Raw genomic sequence first — 18,316 nt, 5'->3', positions numbered from 1 at the left:
TGAGACTTCTCCTGCCCAAGTGAGAAATGTGCTGGGAACTGCATGTGCTTTAAAACATAGACGTATAGTATTCCATAATGCTTAATGGTAAACTTTGTATGATTTCTTTTTTTTTTTTTTTTTCAAATCAAGCTTTTACATACATTACTACTTAAAGAAAATCCCTTTGTATAATAGGTATCCAAAAGAAGGTTAAAAAAAAGTCAGTGTAATACCTAATGAAATATTGCACTCAATGTCCATGCTTTACAGAAAGGGCAAAATGTGAATTCCCTTGTCATATTACTCTTTGACTGTTTTCCTACATGATTTATTAAGGCCCTTGATTTTAAGATGGCTCAGTAAAAATTTGTAAGAAAATACAGCATCTTAATAGCACTTAATTAAATTTTTATGTAGAGACTCTGTTTCTGTGGTTATTAACACACTAATATAGATATAAAATACTATATCATTCAGAAACCCTGCACATGACTGTGTGCATGTTATATTAATGCACTACAACTTACATTTACTTTTGAACTAAACATTTAATTTTTAAATAGTGTGCTTCCAAGCACTCTGAATAGTCTATGGAGGGAACACTTACTGTTGGCTTGATCTTTGCTGTCAAGGTAAATAGTTCCATATAAATCTCTTTAAAACCTTTTTATTTTAGGTAGGTTTAAAGTGAGCTTTACTCTGTCTGCCAGATAAGTAATGCATTAAAGTTGAGTCAAGTTGAATTTAATTCTAATTTTATTTAGAATGAAATTTATTCTATAATGCTTTACATTTTAAAAAGTCATTAGAGTTATTGTTTGTGTTCCATTTAATTCTGTGAATTGTTTTCTTTGCCAAAAGTTCAAGGATATAAGTAAAAGGAAAAAAAAATGCAAATTGATTTTTCAGGCTTGAACTTTTCAATAAGCTCAGAAACGTGTGTTAAAGGATGTAACTTCCATGCAGTTTAGTTATTGAAGAGGGATTATGTGGTCTCTAATCCGCACATAATAGTACCCATTAGAAGCTGGTGTATCTTCATGTGTGCATGCATAATTCAAACAGAGAAAACCTAGTAGAGTTAATCTTAAAACATAGCAAAGTGATAGAGACCATCTCTATACATTGCTGATGAAATTGCGATAGCAGTAAAATGCCAAGATTAATATTCTACATTGTGGCATGCTGTAATTCTAGCTAAGCAGACATCTGCAGAGGTCTGTGCTCTTTATGCTAACCATCTGCTCTTGGCTTTGCTTTCTGTTTAAATATATTGTTCTAAATGGTGGTATTTTTGGTTCCTTTTGCTGTAATATTTTTGTGTCCTGTTAATTGTTATTTTCTGCATATAATACACATAAATGAATGATGCATAATAGTTTAATTAGCAGTTGAATCAAAAGTTGGTTTAAGATGTTATTTAATTTTGGATTTGCTATCTACTTTTATATGCTTTTTAATGGAAAAATTGCTGAAATACTTATAGCAGCATATTCAAGTCATATGTCATAGACATACATATATATATATGAGTACATACATGTGTTATATATATGAAAATTACCAACAACATTATGCATTCTCAAACTGTTAAATATCAGCTACCTTACCTCTTCTCCCATTCCAGGAGCTGCTAGACACTTTCTGGAAACTGGTATGGCCAGACTTGTACTGGTCTAAAGCATGAGATAATTCATTATCCCTGGGAAGTTGTGTGACACCAGTCGGTATCTTGCTTGTCTGCATCAAAGTGCTGTTGGCAGCAATAGTGTGCAAATAGTGTGCCTGAGTACAGGGTGTTGAAGGGAGCTTGCAGTGGTCCAGCAGATGATCATTCTAATTGAAAGGGAATTCATTATAGCTGTTAATAGCTTTGTGTGCTGTATCCTTGGATGCACTGCCACACATTGTGGAAGGCCGAAGTCTTTTCCACAGGAAAACGCGCTATCTTCTTTCTGCCATATAACATGGGTTTCAGTAAGAATATAACAGGAATATCCCACTATGCTTCATCTTCTCCATGATACGTTACTGTATGCAAGTCCTACGTAAATGTCTGGATAGATGCTGGAGGACAGATCCCAGATCACAATGAGAAATATCTGGATAGAGATCCTTGAGTGGATCACGCTGAGAAATGAACCCAGCTTGTGTCAACATAGCAGTAATTAATGCCTTTGAAAAACACGGTTGCATTCCTAGAAGTCAAAAATAAAATTAGGAGGCAGTAGATATTATTACTCTTTTGATGATTTTTTTCATTTTTTTTGGTCAATGTCACCTGAATCTTTAAAATAAGGCATTAAGTATAAAAGCAAACCCAGGCAGCTGCCTATTTACTGTAGTTGAGTTGTTTTGTTTGATCCCTCCATTTTCTAATCACAGGAAGCGGTGAGTTGGCTAAGAAGTGCTAGGGATTGTCAAGCGAACGTGCTATATATCCAAACTAAAGATGCTGCTGCTTTCTTTTCTCATTTCTGAGTATGTCTTTCTGATTCCAGCTATTACCTGCTCATAAAACTTCCTTACAAGTTCCAATTTCAGAATAATTGCTTTCTTCTCCATAGGGTTGTGGCTGCTTCTTGCCCCTGACTCACAGCAGGTTCCTGTCCTCATGACCTGCTGGAAAGTCTCTCTGAGCTCCTGTAGATAGAAGTGTGAATGCTGCTACTGGCATTTTAAGAGGCATAAAGGGAAATTGATGCAGAGCTCTGTGATGGTAGGAAGATACGATGCTGCATATTCTGGTAGCATAGGTACTAGGAGATTCAGATGTGTGTTTGGGTGCCTTTGCAGACAAACTAAGGATCAACCATACACAAAATTTCCCCATGCTGGCATGCCATGATATCATCAGTGTTGTCAGTTTTATGGTGTCTCCAAGGTTGCTGCTACAGAATAGCACAGCTGAAGTAACCTAATTTCTGATGGTAAGGAAGCAAGTGTTGACTGATTTTACTGCAGTATGCCTAGTAAGATATTAGTGAATACTCTAGCAGACTGTAGCTTGTTTTCAGCAATTTATGACATTATCATGGTTTAGAAAAATACATAAACATGCTATTGTATTAATTTGATTGTTCATGTATACTTGTTTTAAAAAGTATGTGCTACACTTATCTGTTGTATATCTGTATAAACCACAGTATGCACGTTTATAATTATACCTCTTTCACAGATTACTAAAATAGAAAACATCGGTCATTTGAGTGAACTGAGAGTGTTAAACCTTGCCAGAAACCTACTAACGATTGTAGAAAATCTTAATGGACTGGATTCACTTACAGAGCTCAACCTTCGTCATAATCAAGTCTCTGCTATAGTAAGGAAGAAAACTCTTTGTCTTTTTATCTTTGACTTTTTTTCTTTGTTTTTAACAAAATGCACCGTTACTGTAACTTGTTTAGACCATATCAACATTTCAGATTTGTCAAATCTTGTGTTTTCCCCTATTGTGTTGCTTATGTTGTTCTGTTGCAATACTTACTTCTACAACATAAAGGCGAAACAAACAGCAATTTATTATTGGTGTTCTTTTGATTAAATGTGATAAGTGGGGTTGGACTGGATGACCTTTAAAGGTCCCTTCCAACCCAAACTGTTCTGTGATTCTGTGATGACTTGTAGTAATTAAAATCTTGATAGCTCATGCTGGTTCTCCAGGGGGAGAAAAAAGATTCTGAAGAAGCATTGTGGTTCTAACATACAAATTTAGTTACTTTCTTCCATACAAGTTTGTTTCCTAGAAACAAACCCTCTCTTAATTTCTGTAGCTTGGCTAAGCAGTCAGACCATCTTAAATTTTATCTCATGAATATTTCTGGGGCATATGCAGAGAAAACAGGTATTGATCTTAAAAGCAGAATTTCTCAATTAAAGCTTTAACATTGTAATTCTTTATGTTTATAAAGTAAAGCTTTTAACTTTGTAATTTATGAGTTGTAGTTCAGGTATGGCAAATAGATTATTTGAAGAAGTGCTTTTTAATATAATACAGTAAGTCTACTTAAATAGCTATATTTTTTCTGGTCCTCATAATTCCTTTAGTTCATGGTCTCCTATTGCTGCTGAGCCTTTCCTTTCTTGAATTTCTTCTACTTGCCATATATGAATTGTTATTACACTTCAAGAATAAGAAATTTCCGGTCATTGCTGATTCTATTACTGTACCTTCCCCCTGCATCATGTTGCCTAGAATTCTCTTCCTTGATTGTAGCTGCTGCTTTTTAATTCCCCTCAGATGTAGCTCATGCTTTCTCCTTGCTTCCTGTTGTCACAAATGGAGAGGCAGCATGAAATTTAAATTAGTGGGTTACAGGTTTGAACTTTGTGCTGTATCGAATGTTTTAGTCTTTCCTGGCCAGAGACTGTGTTTCAGAAGGTGATGTTCTGTTCAGGGAGGTACTTTATTTTGTCTAACTGTTTAGTTGTTTTTTACTCTAGTTAAATTCTGATGGAATGGTGTTTTGTGTGTTTGTTTTTTTGTTTTGAGTTTAATTGCATAGTGATTTTAGCAAGTATGATGCAACTCTCCTTCCTCTAAAGAAGGACTCTTAAATCATATGAAGTCAGGTCTTGGACATGTCATGCTGTCTGAATCCCAGAGTAAATATATGTCTCTTTCCTAAAATAAAATCTTTTTCTTATTTTAATGATAGGTGTTGTCTCTTTCTCTGTGCACAACAATGTACATGTATTTCTTAAATGTGTTTATTTTTTTTTAAAAAAAAAGGAAAGGTGTGTTACTTTTGTATTGAAACTACTGCAATATGAAATTACTGAAAATCCAGAAACATAGAAGCATATATAATTTAATGGAAAGAATATCCAAGATATTGTTATATTGTTGCTGGAGTACTTGCGTAGTTGAGGGAGGAGGTTTAGATTTCTTTCCTTTAAGATGAGGTTTAGGTTTTCTTATGGTTGACTGGGGGGGGGCGGGTATCATTTGTATTGTGATATAGTTATGATGTGCCACTTAACTGCAAAGTTTTCACTCTTAAGTTCATTAAAAGAATTTGGTTTCTGTGTTTTAGTTTTTGGACTGTGTTTTAATTAGTTACTATGACAACGCTATCACTATGGATCAAGCTTTTATAACTTGATTATTCATTTAAATGAAAAAATCTAACCTCCATTTTAAAAAGTTTGCTGTCCCAATATCATGAAAGAAAATCAATATATATAAATAACTTTCTCTTTCGGTACATTTTTAGTGAACCTTCCTTATGGTTTACCTCACCTCCTGTAAGCATATTATTCTTGCATAGGAAAGATGGTATTCTCATTTGTCAAACAAAATGAGGTTCCATACTGAACTCTGTAGCCATCGCTGTTAACTATATTGAATAATTCAAGTTATCCAACTAGATTGTAGTTTGTTTTAGCAATTAAGTATATGATAATCTCTTACAATCCACTGGCCTTAGATTAGCAATTCTGGGACCATTTTTTGTCTTTGAGGTAGTCGTTAGAGACTGGAAATCCTTGAACCTCAAGTAGTTATTTTTGTAAGAATAAACTGTGGTTCATCCAAAGCTGTAGGACTTTAAAATGCAGTCCTGAGGATTGGTTTATAGCAGAATCATATAGGATTGGAAGTGTCTTCAAGAAGTCTGACTATTCTGAAGAATTACAAACAGAGAGAGTAAATTATTACAAAGTGTCTTGTATGGCATTAAAAGCACTAATCTATACATACCATGGGTTATGGAATGTCTGTTTACTTTCAATCCAGTTGTGAATCAGAGTCTACTGTTAGGAAAATGAATCCTAATTTTGTTTGAAAGACAGACCTGCTTGATTGCTGTGAGGTATTAAAAGCTTAGAATTTTGGGTTTTGTCACCTGCGGCTTGGTCTTAGACTTGAAGGAGGTCTGGTCCAGGTGTTGACCATCTTTTCATAAAAGACCTCTTGCCATGTATGTCCACTGTCCTAGATGACTTTGTATCAAAACTGAAGTAGCTGAAGGCTTTTTTTTTTTTATTTTATTTTTTTTTTTCTGTTAATGCTATTGAATGTGTTTGCTGTCACACCTGTGAGACTTGCAACATATTTTACAGGACAGGCACATGTTGTGCTAGTTATTGAAATTTGTCTTCAGGGGAAATTATGTTGTTCTCCAATGCAAAATCCTCTGATTAGTTCAAATCATTGCAGCTTAAGAATTGCTGTGCACAACCCTATAATGCCTGTCTTCATGTGTATATCCACCTGTATCATGCACAGCCACCCCTTTAAGTATCAACACCGAGTAGCCTTAGGGACAGAGGGGACGTCCTGATGTAATTCTGTTGTGAACCCAATCTTTCCATGGTCTAGTCTGGGAGAATACAGAACAGCTCTGAACCAGGAGTTTTGCAACTGCAGACCTGAGCTAATTGTATACAGAGGTATGACTCTCAGCAATGCTTGTTAGCTCACATTCAGTGTTTCATTAATAGCAGCTACACACACAGTTTGTTTAGAGCTGCCTGGTGTTCACCTGTTTGGGTAGAATGAACTATTTGTGTTTCTGGAGTGCTATGTAGACATTTCACAAATCAGATGGAGAGAGGAAGCGCTATAGATTCGATTTTGTGGTAAAATCAAGGTAGTGAGCCCTGTGACACTTCCCTGTGCTCTAAGTAAGAGTTTTGTGTTCACTGGTTGCAAGTTGGAGTATGGTCCTTAGTAGGGTAAAGAGATGCAGCCTTAGAACTGAGGGATTAGGTGTGCAGTCTGAGTGGTGTATGAATCACTGCAGACTGTGCTGTCTGGCCATTATGGAATTATACTTCAAGTTTGATCTTACTTGATAAGTTTCATCTTACTAAGATTCGAGCTATTTGCTATTTAGAGATTTTCTGCAAAGGTCGTTAGTGGCATATATTAAATTCACAATTACTCATTCTGGAAACTCATTCCTTTTTAGAAATTAACTGTAAAGGTGACAGAGTCCTTCAGATCATTCTGTGGCAGAAGGGTCACTGCTGCTTGGTAGTGCTAATTGCACTGCTGTATTGCACTTCAAAAACCTTATTTCTATATGGTCACAAAATAAACTTTTTTCTTTTTTTTTTAAACAGTGTGTTTATACTGCAGCTTAAATGCTGAGGCAGCACCTTGGCTTATTTCCCAAAAGCCTGTTCAGAAACCAGCAGAAGCCTTATCCTCTTTTCTTTAACATCATTTGCTTTGCAAGTGATGCAGCTTGTTCTGCAGAGTGGATATCTGCACTGAAACACTCCCTTGCAGTCTGCACTAGGGAGAAATGGAGCTGCACATTCAAAAGAAATCAATGTTGCATCAAGGTTATAGCATATAGAAAGGATTGTATTACATCAGACAAAGTAGAGAGGTTCAAAAGCTACTTTCAGCTACTGAATTTATGCCTCTGTCTTTCCTTCTAGAAAGATGTGGATACTTTGCCCCGTCTCCAACGTCTCTTCCTCAGCTTCAACAATATATCTAGGTAAGGGCAATAGCAGTTTGCTTCCTATCAGTAATTTGAAGTATCCTGTATGGAGCTGTATTTCATTAAAATTTAAATTCAAACTCTATGAGTGCAGATACTTTTTTTTTTTCCCCTAACATATCAGATAGCATAATCAAGCCATTGTGTATTTTCTACTTTAAATATAAAAATTCTTGAAACCCTTTATATTTAAATGTAGTTGTACTATGAGTATTCTACAAAGAAACTTATATTTTTAATTTTAAAATTATCATACTGTTTACAATGATGATCAAAATTAAAAATACTTGTGTAAACATGTTGTTTTACTGTTAAACTAGATATCTGTTAAAGCAACATTACACAAGGTACATATTATATATAACATACGATTACTGTATTCATGGAGTTACATAAACTGCTGAGTCAGACTCTTACAATGATTAGATTATTTCATGCTTGTATTTTACTTGTCCATACATTAATAAACTCTGAAAGGTATATTCATGGTTATTTCCATTTCAAACCAGATGGCAGAAGCAGAAGAGCTCAACTTTCAAAGCAGGGCTTCTATAGTTTCAAGTAACTAAGTGCATTTTGTTATAAATGGATAGAAATGTTTGTCTTGTATGCTTTTTCATATTCATGCATTTTTGGAGTCTGCATTTATACCAGTGTCAATATTTAAAAAACAAAACAAAACAAAACTGCTTGCATTATCTTCAGTTTGGTATGTCCTTTATTTTTTTATCCCTTAATCACCACCAGCCTTAGAATCCAATAATTTAATGAGGGATAGGGGAAAGATGCTTCGTGTTCTAATTACTGAAATACCACTGTTCTTGTGGTATCTGCTTTCTCTGTAAAATGTTATACTTAGTATGAGCTTTTATTGTAACAATTTTAAGTTGACCTGCATTATGTTTTTTGCAGACAGCTCCAACCTACTTGTGTTCTCTAGGTTCTTGAAGTACAAATGCAGTAGATCTCCTTAAATACTCATGGGTATTAAGCATTTTTTAAAAAATCAGAAATGAACTGCAGGAATCTTGAATATGCTCTTCCCTTAATTAATCTGCTAGTATTTTTATTTTATGTTTTTAATTGGCATAATAAAGAGAAGAGGGTTAGCGTTTTCTTGAATAGTTTCCAGAATTGAAACATGCCTTTTGTTTCTCTTCTTCTAAAAAATGTCTTAGCCTGGCAAGAACAATGAGGGGACTGCAGTAGCTGGCTCTCTTGCCATCAGGGAGCATCACTGCAGTCAGTGGAATTTCTGTACCTTTTTATATACTTGGTATATTTTGTGTAGCTTTCTGACTCCTTTCTCACCTTGTTTTATGCAAATTCGTGTTATTTTTACAATGTTCAAAGAAGGAGAAATGTTTTGGTTTTTCTGTGAGGTTTTCAAAGTAGATTTCTCAAACTTTATGTAATCAGTAGCTTGCTTCTAGGTACTTTATCATTTATTCATTGGGGCTTCAGTTGAACTATTGATAGATCTAGTCCTAGTTTTCATGTAAGCTAGAAATACTTATTTAGAACATTCATACAAATATATAATTTGGTTTTAATTTGTAGCTGGAATAGGTATAAAAATAAAATCTTAATGTCAAACAAAAACATTGCTCTTCTGTAAATTTTGTATACATATGTGGGTATATAGATGGATGGATCAGTTTAACACTTTATTTACTAATTATTTTTTTAAAAAATGAAAAATTTCTTTTGATTTTCATATTTAGCTTGGGTTTTTGAAATAATAATCTGCTGTTGCATATAGCAGTTTTGAAGGCTAAAAACCCCATTAGTTCCTGATTTTGAGTTTTGTAGTAGATGTGTCTTCTAACAGGAAAATAAATAAAAGTATAGTCTTGACCATCTGTGTTCTAATACTTGGCTTGATACTGTTTGAACTGACTGAAGGATTTATATGCAACCATAATACTAGTGCATTGCTGTGCTACATCTGAACATTCCTACAACCCTTTTAAATGATTGTGTGTGATTTTATGAGTCACTTAACCTGGGTTTACTGTATGCCATATGGTAATTAAAAAAAATATTTTTCCTAGAAACAGCTGTGTCTATACAGCTGACTTCTTTCAGACAGTCAAATTGATACACAGATATTCTGTCAGTGCATAGAGGAAACCTGCAAATGGAAACAAACAGCAAAGTATATTGCCAAAACCTGTATATATTTATGTTACAGGTTCATTATAATATTTGTTTCATTAGTGATGATTATTTTTATTAGTGATCATTAAAAAAAGTAGTGTTTTTGAGGCAGTGCTCCCATAGAAAGTTTTGCTGCTTCTTATTTTTGTATGTCAGCAACAGTCCTTGAGTCTTGAATTGATACATAGTGATATATATGAATTAATATTTCAGTAAAAGATTCAGGAGTGCCTTTTAAAAATTGTCACTATTTAGGGCATGGGAATCTGTCATGGGTTTTATCACTGACATTCTTTTTCCCTTATGCTTTAGAGGAGGCCTCGGAATGCTGCTGCTGCTCTGCAGAGCTTTTAGTAAAAAAAGATGTTTGGGCAAGATAATGTAAGTTAAAACTGAATGCTGCAGAAGCTGATGCTGATCTGAAACAAAAGAAGTCCTACTCCTCGTTTCAGCCCCAAAAAATTTAGCAGTTACAAACTAAAGGTGTTCATACCTGATGGCCAAAGGCAATATATATTCTCTAGAACTAGTTATAAAGAAGGGGGAGAAATCCCATTTTGAATTTGTCATGTGGTAGTGGAAAGAGATGACAGAAACTTTTCTTCAGGAAGATGTGCCACTGAGATTCACAAAGAGGGTTATTGCTCATATTTCAAAATGGGAAACCAGAGAAGATCATTTTTTAATCTTGGAAACAAAGTATATATTTTCACTGTTACATTACTGTCCAGGTCAGCACTATGTTGGCTTTTTCATTTAGTAAGGCATGTTGTCTAGCCATGTGGAAAAAGTTGGATACAAGCTCAAAGGACATGTAATTGTTTCTCTTCATTTGGTTGCTGAATTGGAAACCTGAGAGAAGGAATGTTCTTAGCCTAATAAAACCAAGAAAGTACCTTTTTTTCTAGCAGATTGAAAATTTAGAAATGCATTGTTAAATACTTGAACAAAAGCAGTACAAGGGGAATGAAAGGTTGACTGGTAACATCTGTTTTCATCAGTAGTATAGTGGTTAGAAACCTGGGAAAACCCAAGTTTTCTTCTTTGAATATTTTTTGAACATACAGTTCCCTCTTGGGTGTTCTGTCAGACTACAGTGAGTATGTTGACTTCCTTCTGTTTTCCAGAGCTTTTCCTCTTTATGCAACATATTTAAAAAAAACCCGATATTGATGCAAATGTATAGAGAAGGAACAACTGTCTTCCTAAGCATGGAGGCTGTAACAGAGGACAAGTGTTCCTGTGGCTTGTTCTTGCCTTCTGAACGTGTAAATGTGAATGTATGTCCCTGGTGGAGCTTGAGCTTATGCCACACCAGAATACTCTGCTGCTTAGTAGTTGTCATGTTCTCATATGAGGCAGAACTGGGTTTGCATCCTCTCTGGCAGAGGGGAGAATTGGATGCAGGACAGAGCATGCACACAAGATGCAAAAGTGATCTGTTCTGAGAAGATTTCCAGAAACACTTTTTGGTCATTTATCCCAAATTCACAACTTGTTTCTGTGTTGCTGAAACTACTATTTTAGCAAAGATAAATTCATCTAGGAAGAAAGAAAAACAGGGAATGAGAGGCAGTTGCTGTAGTTTGGTGAGACTCCTGCAGGAGAAGGTCTTTTGGAAAGAGATCCAGAGATTCCACTCAAGATTGACTGAGGCAGTCTGAAACATCATCATACACAGCTGCTTTGTATTGCATGGACAGGTTAAAGACTCCTTTGTGGTGAACAGAGGCTAGAGAGAGCATTGAGACATGGCCTCTGATTCCCATAGGGTGGTCACCCCTTGGCTCTGTCACAGCAGTGTGCGTGCTGGGAAGCAGACAGAAGCTTGGTTGTAAAGTATGCAGTCTGTTTGGTAAGTATATTACATTAAAGCTTTGCTTGGCTTAGGATTGGGATGCCCATGTGACATGTACAGTATATTAAGTCTTCTACATTGAATTTCTACAGCTCTGTTTATCATATGTGTGTACAAATATGTGAAAACTTAGCTATTTGCTCTACTGTTTTGCTCTAAAATCGAGCTGCCGTTAGGGCAGCTAGAAGCAGGATAAAGCAAGCACATCTGTTTTAGCTCCAGACTGAGTGTTCTGGTATGCTGAAGCACTGAGAATTTCAAAGCACAGCAGTATGTATTAGTGGAAGGTCTTGAAAACACTAGCGAACTTTCAACTTTTCTGTCATTTCCTGAAGAGATTGGTTTTATTAAAAATCTGTAAATCATATGAAATAGCAGAAGTACTCTTTGGTTAAATGTTTAGTGGGAAGTATGTGGAGTATGTATATTTAATGCTTTTAGTAAGTATATTTACATTACTTGAAACTAATTTTGAAGAGACCAAAAATTTTTCATATTTGTCAAGTAAAATCTATTCTGGCCCAATGGAAATTCTGTTCTCTTTTCATATTCTAACATGCTTACAAGTTTCTTTACTAACTTCAGTGTCATTTGGGGAGATTATCTTTTAACTTCAGGACATATTGAGTATGTATTTTAAGTAATATGTCAGCCTGATCTTCAAAAAATGTGGTTATGCAAGCTGTTTTAGCAGAAAATTATAATCAAACTTGTCATCTTAAACACATATACAAATCTCCCAATTGTTCAGATAAGTACCTTTACTACTTCCATTGGAATCTGTACATGGTTCATTTTCCATTAGTGTGTAAGTTGTTTTAATACACTAACCAGAAAGGTAGTAGTATCTTCCACTTCAATCTGTCATGTTTCTGCTGCTTTGCTAGGTGTATCATGTAGAATTGCATTGGGTTTTTTGAGATTTGTATTGGGTGATTTCTTTTCTTTACTCCTGCTAGCTTATGTTGGTATCCAGGCCTTTATTCTGCTGGTTGAGACTGATTGCAGTTGGTGATATTATTTTTATCTGTAGTTCTTTTTGTTGCTGTTGCAGGAATTGTTTTATCTAGTACCTAGAATCTTTCACGGATATCTCATTTTAAAATCTGACATTCCAATAGATCTGAAGCCCTTTGCAGCTGAATGTTAGTCCTCAGGAGATTATTGTATGTATTTTTGAAATTTGAGTGATACCAATGATAAAGGCAGTTGCTACCTTATTCAGTGATAGTCAATATGAATTGAATATGAATACGATCCAATATGAACATCTTTACTGCATACAATTTCTAATCCCTAAATTCAGGGCATACTTAAGGTTTGGTATCCTTCGAAGTATTAGTGGAAGAAGACTTTTTCTGCCACCAAGAGTGAGAAGAACTATAACCAATTGATGCAACCAGTAAGATTGTCAGGATATTAAAATAATGGCAGTAATTCTGTGTTTTCCACTTCAGAAATGATCTCTTACTTCAGAATGTCATTTAGTGTTTGTTTTTCTGGTAAAGTGATCTTCTGTTTATAGTTTTATGTGATCTTCATTGATTCTTTTGTATTTTTCAGATTTTTTTAAAAAAACTTCATTCTCAAAAGCACCAAGTCAAATTATTTCATTCTTTCCACATGAACTTACTTAACTTCATAACACAGACTCGACTTTTGAAGGCCAAAGTGCATAAGGGTTGGTGCACAGTTGTACATTTGTACACTGTAATCAATTTCTTAAAAGGAGTTGGGGAGTCTTTTGGGGAGACATTTTGGGGAGACTGTAAACGGGGAGACATTTTCTTCTATAACTGTTCAGGTTTTTTTGAAATCAAGTTAAATAATTCTCTGATTAAAAATACTATTTATCTGAGTCAGCTTCTTTCTTTACACATTCCCTCTTCAATAGAAGGAACATGATACAGGCTATACATCTCTAAATACATTTTACACAGGCCAGTTATTTTTGTCCGGAAACCAAATCAGATGTCTAAAAGCCAACTTGTTGGTGTTTGTGTACTAAACTCTGAACAATAGGACAGATCTTTGAAGATAATATGATGCTTTTGTAATTGTTTTTTTTTTCCGATATTTGATGATGTTGCAAACAACCAGGATCATTCTGTGGTATTTGTGGTTCACTGTTTTTCTTGTATTTTCCATGGTTTTCATGCTTACTTTGATGGAAAATACACCTTGTATTATTTTTTGGAATATGTTGATATGTATCCTAATTTAGGGGGGGGGGGTTAGGTGAAACTATACTCCCATAGTTAACAAGTTCTCCGTATTCTGCATCTCTTTACCTGTATGTGAAGAGGTTAAAAAGTTTAACAGCAGCAGCTGTTTGTATTTCAAAATACTTACAATTTATCATACACGATATTGATGGATGGGGTTTTTTTCAGTACAGGTAAATATTAATGTTCTATCCTTAAGAAATAAAATCTTCCATCTCAAATTTATTCCTACTCTATGACATTAAAACTTTAAACTTTTTTGGTTACAGTTTTGAGGATATTCTGTGCCTTGCTGATTCCTCATCTTTGTCAGATATCACCCTTGATGGCAATCCAATAGCTCAGGAGACATGGTACAAACACACTGTTCTCCATCATATGATGCAGCTCCGACAGCTAGATATGAAGAGAATCACAGTAAGAAATTTTTGTTTTCGTCAAACTTACTAGATCCTTAAATTCAGAAGTAAAATGTAGGGTTTTCTGTGTATACTTGTGTATTAAAAACACCACCATTTTTTCTTGATTTGATATGGAATTGAATGGTGTATAGGCATTATAATATTTAAAACTTTAACCTTTTTTTCTTTTGTTCACTGTTATGTAAGGGTGTGCTTTTTTACTTCATTTTAACGTTTATTTTAAAATGCTTAAACTCTTCATTAGTTAATACTGTGTGATCAGTTGCCATGTCACATGAGAGAATCTGCAAAGGTTTTCGTTAGAACTTTCCCAACACAGTCTTTACTGGTTTGCCGTATAGGTGAAAAAGAACTGCATATTTTTTCCAAAGGAGTAGTCTGTTTATCCTAAAATTGGTGTTATTGGTATCTTCTTTCATTTTAAAATGTTGTTGGTTTCTTTAGTCTGCCTCCCTAAGGAAACCTGATGATCACAGAGTTTCTGTGTGTCAGTCTGTATTCCTTCCTTCCTTACCTAACCTACTCTCCCCATACATTTCTGTTTCTGCTGTTCAGGTTCAAGTATCCCTGATAAGAAAGAGTACCAAATAGAGCCCATTACGATGTAAAATATACCTGATGTGGAAAACATTACTTTTAAAAATAAAGTGCTTTGGGACGTGAGAGTTTACTCCCAGCATTGAAAATAATAAATACTTGTTTGTTCACAGGTATTCTATGGGTGGTAAATTTTTTTTTCATTTTGTGAATTTATACTGACTTAATTGAATATTTGCTAATTACTTTGCTTTTGAAAAGATTGTTTCCTCAGTATTATTTCAGAAACTTGAGTCACATAAAGAAAATGTCTCTCCCTCCCACTTTCTCGAGAGGAGATGGTACCTGGTAGAACTCTCAGTTCTGTAGAAAGAGCTCAAACTCTTTTTTAGACTCTATGAGATCTATAAGTGGAAAAAGCTATTGGAAATCCACAGCCATGGGAAAAATTTAATTTGGGTTCGCACCTTGTTAAACATCAGAGAATCAGTCACAAAACAAAAAACCATAGAAAACCAGGCTGCATCGGTTGTGCTACTTATAAATCTACTTGTAAAAATAATGTGTTTTGCATTCTTGTAAAAAGAATGTGTATTTGTCTTCTGGTTTTTGAGCCTTGAGAACTTTTTTTACTTTTTCTCCATGTAGAGGGTGTTATGTGTTTTCTCCAATAAAAACTGTGTTACCCAGATAATCGTAGGACTTAAACTGGGATTTTAAGAAAAATAACAAGTATCATGAGACCTGTGATAAAATTAGAGACTTGGCAATGCCAAATCCAGCTATTCTGCTTAGTAATGCAAGATGCTGTTGCCATCAGCAAATGTATCTCAGTGGGGAAATTGAAGTACAATATTGGCTATCTGTTTTTTCTCACTTGATTAGTGTACCTAAACTCTAATTACATTTATAGGATATTTTCTTCATTAGTCTAAAGACCGTCCAGACAATTTTGAACTTAAGCGTTGCTTTGTCTTGTAAAGAACTGAGTTGGACTGGGATATTGCTTTTTTCTGGTAGGAATTCTTCACTTCAGAAGCTCTTCTGCTCAAGAACTGAGTTTTACACAATTGTTAATTCTGTTTTAGCTTCTCTTTTACTTGCTGGCTTCACTGGGACAAGAAAATTATTCCAAGAGAAAATAAAATCTGAAGGAAATTTTCAGAAGTTTGTAAGAGACTTTGAAGCTTTATTCATATTGGTTTTCAAGAAGACATATGCTCTTTGGTGCTGGGCCTTTTCTGTAGGATTCTCTGGAGAAAGGGAACCTTGGAGAAAAAGCCTGGTGGTAGCTACCTCTGCCTTAGGGAACTATTCAGAAACATACAGCTGCCATGAAAATCAAATACTCTACACTTGGAATAAAACATATTGTATTGCAATTGTTCTAATATTTCTTAAATTGGGACAGATTTGCCTTTATTCAAGGGATTGCATCATATTACGACAACTTTATACCCTGACCCATGAGGAAGTTGGTGTTTTCTTAGACCATTTCATTCCTATGCCATTTTTGAATCTAAGATTTAAGCTCTTAAACCACTGAGGCAAGGACCCAGTGATGGTGAAATCAGTGGAGGTTAGTCACCTGTGATGCGTTTCACTGTAAGATTGTAAACACTCATTGTCCACACTAGAAGATGATTTTCAGCTGAAACACCTGTCCACTTTGTATTGTGTGTCTAAAACAAACTCCAGTAAAAGCAAACCTTTTTCTTTCTCTCTAGAGGCTTAAAGAGTGGGGAGGAGGCTGAATTACCGTGGTTGGACAGATTACCGTGTCACCCATGTTAACCATCAGTAACTCTGTATAAGTTATACCTATAGTTCACTTTAGTTGTGAGGTAATGTGACTTGATTTATGGCTTGATGAAATAGGCCTGTGCGCAACTGAAATGCATTATGGTCAAAGCAGGGTCAGGCTGCACATGTAGTCATTTGCATTGTTTGGTTAACATACTATAACGGTGTTTTTTCTGGGCATTGAAGCTTTTTGAATATGTTTTGTAGTTTTAACTCTTGAAAAAGTGGACTTATCCAGTGATGCTTTCAGTTTAGCTATGACCTATCTTTTTTCCTCCAGTCTTTCGTAACAGTAAGCAGATACTGTCTGCAGACATGTAATAAAATATGAATGAAATGTGCACATATTCCTTACTGAGAAATTATTTAAACAGCAACACTTGCTATCTATCACTTCAAATACACTGTCTCGAGAATTTGCTAAGGGTGTATATGTATGTGTGTGTGTCTATATAACACGTAGTGTATATATATACACTTTTAAAGTGTACTCTGGTTCCCAAATCGAAAGGCAAGCTGCAGCTTTTAACACTAAAACTTTGCTTCTTTTCACTGAGGTTTTATAGCTTTTGGATGGTTAAAGAAAGAGAACTGTGTTTGATTTTGATTATTTGCTTAGACATTTCTCTGCTGATCAGGGAGTAGGTTCTGATGCTTTATCCAGAACAGAATTCATTATGGGTCAGCACTGTGGAGTGTTCTGTTTTTTTAGGGAAGGTTCTCTAATTTATTTTTTTTTCCCACTTGAAAATAAGATACTTCAGGAAGTTCTAGAGTCACTCCTGTGGATCGTATTTCTCTCTCTTAAATCAGGTCTTGCAAAAATATACTAAATTAATACTAAAAATAAAAAATTGGAGATATATCTCATTGTTAAGTATCACTTAAAGAACAATTCATCAAAAAATTTTTACCTGTTATTTTCCATGGCTATATTTCTAAAAGAACCATCTTACATTATTACTTCATTCTTGTATAAAATGAGCCTTTATGGTATACATAACAAAAAGTAATCTGCCTTCTGCAAGTACAAGTGAGCTAAATTTTGTCTGGTTTAAGTGTACTGTGTTGAGTCTCTTTATGCCATGAAAGCTTAACTATGTATTCCAGGACATTCTTCATATTCTCTCTTTTTTTTTTCTTGGGTTTGTTTTTTTTTTTTTTTAATTACTTGAAGTAGTTTATATCAAGTATACTATAGCTGTTTCTAATCTATAGTAAAATTATTTTAATAATTTTAAGGTAGATGTGCTATGGAAATGAAGTGCTGCATTCCTTGTGTGCTAACGTAGCATCTTTTTCTCCTGTGACTTAAATGATACCATTTGTTGAAAAACAACCTGTTTGAATAATAGTAAAGCAGTAGTGAGGGAGAATACATACATTCCACTGTGGTCTCTTTAGGATCCTTCTCAGGTGTTGCTGGATGTTACGTCTTGAAAGACTGATACTGTGATAGGTTTGGCCGACTCTGTGGTGTTACAGTTACGGTAGTGCTCATGTAGCAGCAGGGGGAGCTACCAGCATGCCACAGAGCTACAGATACAGTTCTGTTACAGCTCTAATGGAGAGTTTTTATAAGGCTGGTAGTAGCTTTAAGGTGTCCTATTCCTGTATTTTGTCGTTACTGGTGCTTCACACTGAGAATGTGAACCTGCAGCCTCAAAATCGCATTGCAGAAAGTGAGAATTCTGCTTCTTCAGAAAGTATATTCCTTCCTCTTTTTTTTTTTTTTTTTTTTTTTTTTTTTTGTGAAGATTGCTTCATAGCCATTTAGTAAGTTTTGAGATGGGAAGTGGAGAAGTAATAAATGGAGGAGATTGCAATATACAAGTCCTTTTGTAATGACCCAGAACTTTGACGTTCTGGAAA

General features: G+C 34.9%; 1 protein-coding gene across 3 annotated transcripts in view; it reads left to right on the top strand.

The window, feature by feature from the left end:
- The window catches only part of LRRC49 (leucine rich repeat containing 49), a 55,381-nt gene that overhangs the window by 15,814 nt on the left and 21,251 nt on the right, over positions 1 to 18,316 (top strand). For 2 of the 3 annotated variants that reach the window (XM_074917390.1, XM_074917389.1), the window contains 3 exons: positions 3,161 to 3,304; positions 7,375 to 7,436; positions 13,952 to 14,099. In XM_074917390.1, the coding sequence (XP_074773491.1) occupies positions 3,161 to 3,304; positions 7,375 to 7,436; positions 13,952 to 14,099 (354 nt within the window). Of the gene's footprint in view, positions 1 to 3,160; positions 3,305 to 7,374; positions 7,437 to 11,281; positions 11,455 to 13,951; positions 14,100 to 18,316 lie in introns of those variants that run through there. The other variant, XM_074917391.1, reaches the window with a different exon arrangement.

This window comes from Athene noctua, chromosome 13 (assembly GCF_965140245.1).
Source record: "Athene noctua chromosome 13, bAthNoc1.hap1.1, whole genome shotgun sequence".
In the NCBI taxonomy this organism is placed as follows: Eukaryota; Metazoa; Chordata; class Aves; order Strigiformes; family Strigidae; genus Athene; species Athene noctua.
The sequence above is the reverse complement of the archived record's forward strand: the minus strand, read 5'-3'. Positions and strand labels throughout refer to the sequence as shown.